Raw genomic sequence first — 11,432 nt, 5'->3', positions numbered from 1 at the left:
TTTCTATTATGTGGATTTTCAGTACTTTATCATAATTTCATAACTTCTGTTCCTGTTTTTTTATTGTTACATTAGTGAGCATTGGAAAGTGTTTAAACCTCAGATCGCAACACTTTAAAACAGAGTCTTCGTGTGACTTCCGACAAAAAACCCACCAAGCACAGTTCCCTTCATTTTAACTTTGAAAGGAGAAATTGAATCTGAATCGGGGAACATTCTGTGCATACAGTCAGGGTTTCATGTTATCTGGAAGAGTAAATTAATCAGAGTACAGGAAGCTTCCAAAAATACTCTGAAACTTTATCTCGAACTGTGAAAGTGGAGGATATTTTCTGCAGTCTGTCTATAACAAGATGAGGACTGTGAGCTTTGGTAACAAGCTGCAGGAAGAACATTATGCAGCCATATTTGTGAGCATAAGTTAAAAACATAGGGGTAAAACTAGATATGTCCTTCAGTTTCAATAGAAACGTTAATCAGTAAAGTTTCCTCAATGTCTAGGATTAACCTTTTCCTTGTAGGCATGACTTGAAAACAGTGATCCACACATTAAATGTGAGAAACGTCATTGATTAACACTTGAAACTTAATTTTGTGATGGTTGTAAAATAATCAGAAGGCAGTAAAAATTTTATCAAAAGTTATTAAATTTAACTTAAGGATTCCAGTATGACAACTAGGACCGACTCTATCACTCAAGCAGTGATTAAACAACCAGATAATGGAGGCGCCAACAGGTGTTGTATGAGGTAAGAAAGTAATATTTTTATTTCACATTTTTACAAAATGTCCGATAGATTATAGCTACATTTCTGAAATGCAGCTCAACCCTCACAAGGACAACATGACTGATTATTTGGAGAAAAGTAAGAGTTGAAGAGCTTCACTAAAAATAAAGTATTTTAGTTCCATCTTTGTTAGCGTCTAATGTCGCATGTTGATGTTGTCCAGTCCTGGTTTGCTTAGCTCTTGTTTTTCAGTCTTAAGTTATCAGTTGCTACCGGTATTTAGCTGTTGGCTAAATTCTCTGCCATGCCGCCTGTTCTGGACTGTTTGAGCTTCTATCGTTAAATTCATCATCATCTTCATCACAACCTGGGTTCTCTGCGTCTCTCCTCACCACCTCTCAACCACCACGCATGACAGAGATGAACTGGGATCCTTAAATCCCTTGACAAAGTGCCGGTTTGTTAGGTTCCCATGCTACTGCTCTCAGACATTGGAAATAAATCACCATATAAACTCCACTTCTTTAACTCAGAGTAGAGACTTTGCCATTACAACTTCTGCAAATCTAATGCCAGATTTCAGTATTTCATCTTCGTCAGTCCAGCAGCTTTCAGCTTTCTTCTTGTCTGCTTTGCACTGCTGTTGTTTTTTTCCATTCATACTTTTTTTACACTTTCTCAATTTCAGTGTCTTGTTATTGGATTTTATTAGGTTGTGACTGTGAAAGAGGAAAACAAGTGTTTTGTTTTCACTACTGTTAACCCAACCTGTAGATATTTGTATGCAAAACAAGCATTTATCACAGCCAGTAAACCCATTTTGGTTATCAGTTTTAAAACACTAATAACCAAAGTTATTAGAGTTAGAGGGCTGGTGTGAGATTTACTGCTCAACATATACATTTAATGTTTGGCTCCAAATGTTTTCTTTTTCTATTTATAGTCAAGAAAACAATGTAAGGCTGTGTAATGACATCTCTAGCACCATTCTCCACAGCGAGGGACGTGTTCAAACTCAATAACGTCGAGATGTGCGTCCTCCTACAGTTTCCTCTCTTTCTGCAGACAGCAAGGTTATTTTTAGCCTCCAGTTTCCCAGGTGCCATCCACACCAGCTCTGGGTTTAATTCAGGGTTTGTGTTGTGCAGAACAGATGTGCTCTGGGAACGTATCCGAGTGTGTCTAAAGAAGATTTTCTTTTATTTCCTCTCTTCTCATAAATGTTGGGCTTTTCTCTGAACCGACATGCATGACTGCATCTGCACATATGGCTGCTCATTGTTTTTTTTTTGTTGTTGTTTTTTTTTATCAGAAAGTACTTATCTCATGAGATTAAAACACTCAGATGTAACTGTATGTGTTGATATTTTTGCAATTCATCCAGGTTGATTAAAATGTAGATTAAAATAAGGATATTGATTAATTGAACTGGAGATAAACTGCAGACTTTTTTCACTTTTAAGTCATTTTCACTGCTGCCATAAATAGATGTGCAGCATTGCAACACTTATCCAGTGAAAACTGAAGACAATGTTTTTTTTTATTTTGCTCATTGTCTGGTTGATAAAATCTTTTTAGCTTTGTCTTTATTGAATTTTATAATTCAACCCAAAAGACAGACCTCTCCACTTGCCTTTGTTGGCCCACTCTTGGATTTTTTTCCCCCAGGAGGATGATAAAAACTATAATACAGGAGCACTTTGATTCTTTAATTAACTTCCCAGCTCTAATCCCCTCCCTATTTTCATTACGTTCGCAAATGTTGTGCTAATCATTAGCGTTAGGCAGCACTGAAGGTCGCAGGTTAATCAAAGTACGTGCTGTTATTTCGTTCCCCTTCCTGCAAATCCACAGCGCACGTGCAGTGGAGCAGATAAAACTTTTATATCTTACTGCCTGTCTCTTCTTTCCAGTCACTGCACATCATAACTAATGCAACACACACTGCATGTGCGACCTGATTTTCTGAAAAGCTTCTGCAATCTATGCATCAGGTTGGAATAAAGAGACAGAATGAGCATGTTCGGCTGTTTTTAAAAGCATGAAGCGTCAAGATGATTTACGCTGGATTTTGTTTTAACTTTGTAGATATTGTGCATAACGAAGGTTGCATCTGGATTGCATCTGTGGTAAATGGATGAAATACTTTATTCCAATGAGTTTAGGAGAGAAAAGGTCATCCCAAGATCAGTTGCCTCTTTATCTGAACGCCCCCTTAAAACTTTCTGATTGTATTCCTGCCTCAGTGCAACGCAAAGAAATAAGAGAAACTATAAAACAAAGTAACAGAACAGCTGTTCTTTATGTTGCAACTCAAAAATTCAGGACAGTGTAAAAAAAAAAAATCCTACCTCTGATTTTTCTGAGCCACTTAAACCTGAAAGTTTTCCGTCTCTTCGTTTAAAAATGTGCAACAATTGTTCGATACAAATGATTGTTTTATATTCTACCTGTGTGAGAATGATTACAATTGGAATATCTAAACTAATACAGAATTAACTTTCTCTGATCTCCTTCAAAAAGGAGTTGATACTTTAAGTTACATTTATGCCCCTTATGTAAACAGACTCAAAGTCTGTGAAAAGTCAGTTTCGAAATCAGTTACCTATCTCAGATGATGACTTATGCTACATTTAAAGAATCAAGGAGGATGATTATGAATAAAGATATTTATTTTCTCAAATTAAACATGCAGTATGAGAGATATTTAGTTCAAATCACTATTAAATAAATTACAAATCCTATTGTAGTTCTCAGTTTTAACACCAGAGGGCGCCACTGAGCATGCCATCCTTTCATAGGGGCTGTAGTGAGCCAGCGAAGGGGTTGTCCTGCAAAGTGTACACTCAAAGGAACTTCCTCTTGGACAGACGTGCGTGAGGAAAAATAATAAACACAAAGCACTTTCTGAAAGTTTCTAGGATGTGAAACACTGTGAAACCTGAACCAAAACACACTCCTTTGAAAAGAGATGGCTTACAGTTTTATGGTTCCCTGTGGTTGTTTCAGGAACAATATTTCTGTTGATAACGTCTCCACCATGAACAGAGCGCAGTCCAGATGTGGCTGAATCTGAGAGAGAGGGACAAGTTGTTTTAGATGTCCACAAATCACAGATAATTGATCATTATTGGCAGAGATGTGCTTTGGAACATTGCTATTTGATCAATCAAAAGATCAAAATTTAAAGCTTATAAATTAACATTTATTATTATTATTATAAACAGCACACCAGAAAACATACAGATGATGTTTTGCAGGATTAATCAAAAATCTGCCTAATCAGCTTAACAAGTATTCAGCAAAACAAAGCCTTATTGGTGTAGTCTCAAGTTAGCTGACGAAATCTGATTCTGAGTTTACTTCCCAGAAGTATGTTTACAATAAACAAACACTGACCGACTGAGTTAATTTACAGAGACTGATGTAACATCTTGCAATTCTGGTAATTCTGCCGGTTTTTTTTAGCTTGTTTCAGAACAAACTTTATTTAACTGAACCAATGCGATCGAAGCCTCAGATTGTGTAAACCTCACGCAATGTCGTGCAAAAATATTAATACAGGAAGTTGACATTATGTAGCATTATATCCACAAACGTCTCTAAAGTTTATTTGGATAAACCAGCAAGTGGCATGTTAGTAAAATAGAAGAAATTATTTTCCAAGACTTTTTACAGAAAAAAAAAAAAAAAAAAAAATCTAAGAAGTGCGGTGTGCATTTGTACTTATCACCCTGAGTCGATACTTTGCAGAGCTGTCTGGCTTTTATTTATTTAGATTTATCAGAGAAACAGAGTTGGACTTTTCTTAGATTTATATTTATGAAACAAACCATGCATTGTGTTCCTTTCACTTCACAATTCATTTACTTCATAAAACCCTGGAAAAAAAAAACAACAAAACACACAGACATTTTCAGTTATATCATGATATAATGCTACAAGTTTCCAGGGGAATAAATATTTTCGCAAAACTCTACATACGTTAAAGTTCTGCAAAATCGACTTGTATAACTATGAAGTGTTTTGTCATTTCTATGTACAATAACATCCACACAGGAAACTATGATTTCATGCAGGATGTCTCTTTTTTTCCCCTGTGAACTTCACTTCCTGCAGTTCCCCCCACCCCCCCATGTCATTGTTTGACTGTTTTAATGATATTGTTTAGTCTTGGTTGAGGGTGGAGAGGGGTGTAATAAAAAGATTCAGGAAACCTGACATCCAACATCACACATAGAGCTATTTCTGCTCTGTTAGTGGGACTAATACAAATGCACACACAGACACGCATGTCGCACAATGAGTGGATTTACTTTTTTGTGGGTTACAGAGTTCAGAGAAACGGGAATTTCTGCACAGACTTCAGGGATCAAACAGGCCAAGAAAAGAATATCTCTGGCCCGCCTCAGTTTCCTGACTATGTGACGTCTGAGAGGGGAAGAGGGGGGCAAATGAGATCCCCTTTGCTATCTGTTCCTGAGACTGAGCCTGCTTCTGCGCCTCCCACTTCATTTTCCCAGTAGTCAACAGGAAGACTGGAGGCCAGAGAGAGTGGTCGCAGTCTGCAGGAGAGGAACGTCCAGGGTCCAGCTGTAGTGAGAACAAAGGCAAAGGAATGAGCAACAGCCAGAAAGAAGTGAAGAAAGTCCAGTCAGTTTATCTGCAAAACTTGGAGAGACTTAACAAAGGGACAAAGTCTGAGAAAAAGAGTTGGAACCCCAAAGAAGGAGATTTTTCTGTGAAAGCAGCAATGGAAAAGCTGCGACCTTCTCCCATAGCTGGCCAAGTTGCCAAAAGCTCAGCAAACAGAATCAGCAGAGATCTGACCTGCTCCATATGCTTGGATCTTTTCAAGCAGCCAGTTTCCCTGCCTTGCGATCACACTTTCTGCCAGGGCTGCATCGAGGGCTACTGGACGGGGCCGCGGGGTCCCGGCCAGGGGGGCACGGGCTCCTGCCCTCAGTGCAGGAAGGTGTACCCCGGGAAGAGCTACCGACCCAACCGCATCGTTGCCAACATTGTGGAGAGCTACTGTCACGGTTTGGAGGAGAGCGAGAGCACGGGATGCCTGGCAGATGCGGGGTGTGCGGAGAGGGCTCCTGCTCCCGTCCCACACTGCAGCAGGCACAGGGAGGAGCTGAAGCTGTACTGCGAGGAGGACCAGGAGCTGGTGTGTTTGGTGTGCGGCGTGTCCCAGGAGCACAGGAACCACACCATGATGTGTGTCCAGGAGGCTGAGCAGAAATACAGGGTGAGTTCCTCTATGATCGCGTCTTCAGGTTGCTATTATTCAAGTTTATCTGGAATAGTGGGGTCCAGGTTTGCATGCAATGCATCTGGTGGCAGATACTTTCTAGGCACCAGTGCAGTAGATCAAGTGAAACATGTATTTTCTTTTCCTGTCAGGTTTGCAGTTTGTTGATTTCTCTGATGCCCCCCTCCACCCCACAAAAGCCAGTGAAAGTTGTGCCATTGTGTTTGCAGTGAGTCACAGTTGTTTTGCTGCGTTTCTCCTGCAGGGATTTCTCAACAGCTCCATGGATTCCTTAAAAGTGGAGCTCAACACGGCGCTGCAGTGTGACAGGGAGGCTGAAGATGAAGTTAAAAAGCTCAAGGTGGGATCAAACACAAACGAAAACAAAATCTTATTTCCAATCACAGATGTTCCCTCATTTCTAAGTCTTTCAATACTCAGAGGATCATAAATTTTGAGGCTCTGCATCCAATCCAAAATTGCTTTAAGGTATTCAAATAATGAAGGCTATAAACATAGAATAAAGCTTTCTTAAGTCATCTCACACTGCCTTTGCAAGTGTTATGAGTTAGCTCCTAAAATTGCTCACTTTTTGTCTTTTCACAAATAAAAGTCTCAAATCTGAAACTGAGACTCAAAGCACATTTACTGAGTCTAAGTGTTTTACATTTGAACTAAAGATGACCAAATGTAGTCCAGTTTTGTTAGAAAACTTTGAAACTGGCTGTTAGTTTTGCACCAGTAGCCTGCACGACAGATGCTAACGTTAGCATAGTTAGCAGCTAATGGTTGCCAACGGTTAAAAAACATTTTCCCTGTGAGAAACAAAATATTTCAAAGTGCCAGAGGCTTATTTTATGCTTATAAAATATTTCTGACGCACACATAATTTGCATAAAGCCTTTCTCAGTTGAGTCCCTTGCTAAAGTCTGCTACCGTCCGTTCCCAGGACCACACGGCCGATCTGAAGCAGCGCATCGAGGCCCAGTTCAGCGACCTGCACCAGTTCCTGTACCAGGAGGAAAAACTCCTCCAGGTGAAGCTGAAGACGGAGGAGCGCAGGGAGCTGATCCGCCTGGACGAGCACAAGGCCCTGCTGTGCGTGGAGATCTCCCGCCTGCAGAGGGCCGTCCACGAGATAGAGGACAAACTCAAAGAACAGGACCCGTTCATCTTGCTCCGGGTGAGTTCAGCCGTATGAAATTCATGCACAGTGGAGAACAACTCATCTGGAAGTTATTACCAGCATGATGAGTCAGCCGCGGGGCCGCTTAGCGTGGAAAAAAATGCTGAGCTCTTGGTTTCAATAAAGTTTTTTTTTTTCTTTTCTAAATCTGTTTTTATAAAGGAGGTGGACAAAGGTCTCATTTTTGCCAAAACATACACTTCTGCGAATCATTTTAAACGCCTCAGACATTCCAGATTTGATTGAGCAGAGTTTGCGTTTCATGTTTGTTAGAGGCCTTACACACGCTTGACCATATCAGATGAATATCAGCAACCACTTAAAAACAAAAGACTCTAGGGCTCAGAGAGTTCAGACAGGACGCAGGCCAGTAATCTCACCCTCTCATCTGGAGAATAAGGGACTTTAGCTCAGGCACGTTGCCACTCTATCTCTGGCTTCAGCTGCGGGATTTTCCCCAGGCCACAGAGATCCCGCAGGGTGGGACTGCATGAGCTCAGACGTTGATGTAATGTGGAAAGAAAGATTTCTCTACTTTAAAATAAAAAAAAAACTAATTACCGGTCTCTCTCTCTCTCTCTCTCGCTCTCTCTGTGTGTGTCTTCCTGTGCTTCTTGCTGCTCCTTGTGTTAGAGCATCAAAGCCCTTCCCCAGAGGTGAGTGTGAGAAACTTTAGGATGTGTTTTCCTTGGAAAGATGTGACTTTATTCCCTCCTTTCATTGCTTGATGTTGTTGGCAGGCCTTCTCTCAAGTTTGAGAAACCGACTTTTACACCACCAAGTCTGTGTGAGGGCCGCTTTGCGGGGCCTCTGCAGTACAGAGTTTGGAAGTCTATGAGGGGAAGCCTTTATCCAGGTAATGCATGCAACACATGGGCTCCTAAACTACTCACCTGCACAGATATTCATCTTGAGAAGCTGAACTTACAGTGTCACACCTGCTTAAGGTTTTCTTTATGTGTTGCAACAGCAAAGACATGTTTTATTGGGACATTATATAAAGAATCAGCTCAGAGTAACACATACTTGTGAAGTGGAAGGAAAATAATTCATAAAATCCACATTTCTTTTGCAAATAATAATCTTGAAAGTGCGGCCTTTTGTTGTATTTAGATTTTTGTTTTTTTTTAGCAGAGCCGGATTTACAAGAATGTGGGCCCTGGGCAGGAGCTAGTTTTGGTGCCCTAGTCAGTTCAGAAAGATTCTTCTTCGAATACAAATTACAATACACTAAAAGATAGTCCTATACATAAATTGATGCATGATTGGTTTTACATGGTCCCCAAAAATTACTATATTATCTTAATTTTCAAATACTTGAGCGTGGCTTATATTCATTAAAATCCCAAAATATTAATACAATTAATTTGATATAGGCCTATGAATTTTATCTAAAGTGCAATGCAAAACAACCATTCATTTAAAAAACAAACAAAAAAAAGTCTTTGGTCTGACAAAAACAAAAAAGTGGCTGTAGACTCCTGCAAGCCCTTAAAATCTGGCCCAGTTTCTGAGTTTTCCAACTAGAAAAATCAGAGTTTTCAAATGTATCTTTTTTTTCTTTTATTTCTAAATTATGCACTAATATGTAAATTTCTTTAAAATAAAGTTTGACATCGCAACGTAACACAATGTGAGAAAAGTTAGCGGATACAAATACCTTTGCAAGGCGCTGTGTCATATCAAAAAAACGTCCCTCTGCTTAGTTCCAGCAGCCATTACGTTTAACTCCAGTACCGCCAACCCGTGGCTCAGCCTGAGCTCCTCCCTCACCTGCGTCCGCTACCAGACCTTCAACCACACCGTGGAGGACAACCCCAACAGGTTCAACGCCGCCCTGTCGCTGCTCGCAAGTCAGGGCTTCACTCACGGCCGACACTACTGGGAGATCGAGGTCTACAGCAGCACGGTGTGGACGGTGGGGGTCGCCAGGGAGTCGGTTCCCAGAAAAGGAGTCATCAAGGCCCTCCCAGCCAACGGCTTCTGGACTCTCACCCTCTCTTATGGTGTTAGATACATGGCCGGCACATCCCCGCCGACCGTCCTGTCCCTGGAGGAGCCGCTGGCCCGGATTGGGGTGTACCTGGACTACAAGCGGGGCCTGGTGTCTTTTTACAACGCAGAGAGCATGACCCACCTCTACACCTTCAGGGAGACCTTCACTGAGACGCTGTACCCTTACTTCAACCTCGGCTTCCTGGATAAAGTGCACGAAAATGAGCCTCTCAAGGTTTTCTTACCAAAGATTTAATAGCAGGAGTAAGAAAGAGCAAGTGAACATGCCTGAAGTTAAAAATGAGGAAACTAATTGTTGCTATGAACTTACAATAATGTGCAAAAGTCATGAGTTACACATCACCGATTTATATTTTTCTTGCAGTAGGCAAGACTTTCTTGTAAACTTTTTAAGCAGTCTCTACGAAACCTGTAAGATATATCCAAAAAAATAACAAAATCTAAATCATAAAATAGAATTTCAGCAACAAAAATCTGATTTTATAGGAGATATTTGCTAAAACTCCATCATACAGTGGATGGTAAACTGAAGGGTGATGGACCTCTTTCAGAGTTTGAACTTTTTCCTCGTTGAAAAACTTTGGATTCTGTCAATCAGCAGCTGATAATTGTTTCATTCTACGCTTTTCTTATCATTTCTTAAACATTAGCCAATTAGCAAAATGTGGCCAAAGTTATAGAGAATTAACTGACAATCAACAGCATTTCAAAAGATAACAAGAAAGTCTGACTCTTTGGAAAGAAAATGTAATGAAATCGTTTGGTTTCAAACTTTTATGCAGTATTATATATGCAATAGACATTTGTAAAATATCGTCAATTAATTATTTTCTTTATGTATCCTAAACAATCTGACTTTAACACTACTCTGTATTATGAGTAGCATTTTCTGAAACACACGGTTGAGTTTGTAGGACGTTTTCCCGCTCCGTGTTTTATTTTTGAGAAGCTGTGCTTCAGACTGTGTATAATCACCTGACTGAGAATGGATGAAATAATCTCTCTCCTGCTCATCTGTACATGTGTATTTTAATTTTGAAGAAATATAAGTGAAAATGTAAAACCTTTGTTTCTAAAAACACGATTGGCTCGATGGTTTGAATCTATGCACTGTGAAGCAGTTCCACTTTTAATTGGTGCCGTCAGAATAAGTTGAAAGGAATAAACACCACATGAATGTCAGATGGAAGTAAATGAAGAAAGAATATTCAAAACTTTTAAATAGCTGTAGTTTTTTTTCCCTCTCTGCCTGTAAAAGTAACTCAGGTTTTAAATCTGATTATATCTATATTTAATAATCTGATTCAAAAACTGATTCATGCAAAGCTCGATTTAGTCCACCTGCAGTGAGATCCACGTTTCTCAGCACGCTTGGTAAAAAAAATAAAAAAATAAGACGGCTTTAAATAAATTAATCTTTTATGTCAGTAGCATGATCTATCTCTGAAATTTTTAGAGAAATAAATAATTTAACATATGTATTTAGCAGATGCATTCAATGTGAGGGCAAATTCCACACTGCAAAAAAATATTTTTAACAACATTTCAGATTTCACATTTGCGTTCCCAACAAATCCTATGCAAATAAAGGTAATTGAAACCCAGTAGAGTGTTAAAAATGGGCCTAATCTTTGACTTCCTGTTTCCATTTGGTGTTGGGATGAAGCAAGATGGAGACAAATTTCTCTCAGCCACTCTTCAAAATGGGAAAGAAAGTAAGGAATACAATTGTTGATTTTCATAAATCAGGAATTAGCTACAGGTAAAAGTCCAGCAGTTACATATGCACAGTCAGAGAAACATTTATATGGAAAACAGTTTGAGGTCCTAAAAACTCTGCAGCTTATTTTCAAAGCTTTCTGTTCACATCGTTAAGAGTGCAGCAAATGACTGCGGAGGCTGCTATAATTATTCACTGAAAGCATGTTGCTAAACATTAATTACAGACGTCAGACTGTATCATTTTCAGCAATTGCATTTATTTATTTTTTTTACTGCACAATCCATAAAGCTTTTTTTTTTTCTTTCTCACAATTTGCAACTTGTGTTCCCTTCAGCAGCTTCATATTTTCTTTGTATTTGCAGCAGATGATGTCAAGAGATAAAAAAAAAAAACAAAAGGAGATTGGAACTTTTGAGTAAATAAAATCTCTAAATGTCTTTGATTATAAATATCAGTAACGTATGTTTCAGTCAACAAAGCTGACTCAGGCATCTGAGTCGCACTGCATCCATTCACGTTAAA

General features: G+C 39.4%; 1 protein-coding gene across 1 annotated transcript; it reads left to right on the top strand.

Moving 5' to 3' along the window:
- Positions 1 to 4,915: 4,915 nt before the first annotated feature.
- On the top strand, positions 4,916 to 11,359 carry trim69 (tripartite motif containing 69). Its single transcript, XM_014999895.2, has 6 exons — positions 4,916 to 5,982; positions 6,251 to 6,346; positions 6,935 to 7,168; positions 7,805 to 7,827; positions 7,912 to 8,027; positions 8,878 to 11,359. Exons 1-6 carry the CDS (start codon positions 5,347 to 5,349, stop codon positions 9,420 to 9,422), a joined length of 1,650 nt encoding a protein of 549 aa, XP_014855381.1. The 5' UTR covers positions 4,916 to 5,346; the 3' UTR covers positions 9,423 to 11,359.
- Positions 11,360 to 11,432: the final 73 nt, after the last annotated feature.

The sequence above is a fragment of the Poecilia mexicana genome, unplaced genomic scaffold (genome assembly GCF_051168715.1).
Source record: "Poecilia mexicana isolate PSO_F unplaced genomic scaffold, ASM5116871v1 scaffold_12, whole genome shotgun sequence".
NCBI classification, from domain to species: Eukaryota; Metazoa; Chordata; class Actinopteri; order Cyprinodontiformes; family Poeciliidae; genus Poecilia; species Poecilia mexicana.
The sequence above is the reverse complement of the archived record's forward strand: the minus strand, read 5'-3'. Positions and strand labels throughout refer to the sequence as shown.

Excerpts from the sequence above, each read along its gene's own strand:
- trim69 (XM_014999895.2), top strand. The coding sequence starts at position 5,347 with ATGAGCAACAGCCAGAAAGAAGTGAAGAAAGTCCAGTCAGTTTATCTG. Across the intron at positions 6,347-6,934 it reads ATGAAGTTAAAAAGCTCAAG|GACCACACGGCCGATCTGAA; the intron begins GTGGGATCAAAC and ends GTCCGTTCCCAG. Across the intron at positions 7,169-7,804 it reads ACCCGTTCATCTTGCTCCGG|AGCATCAAAGCCCTTCCCCA; the intron begins GTGAGTTCAGCC and ends TCCTTGTGTTAG.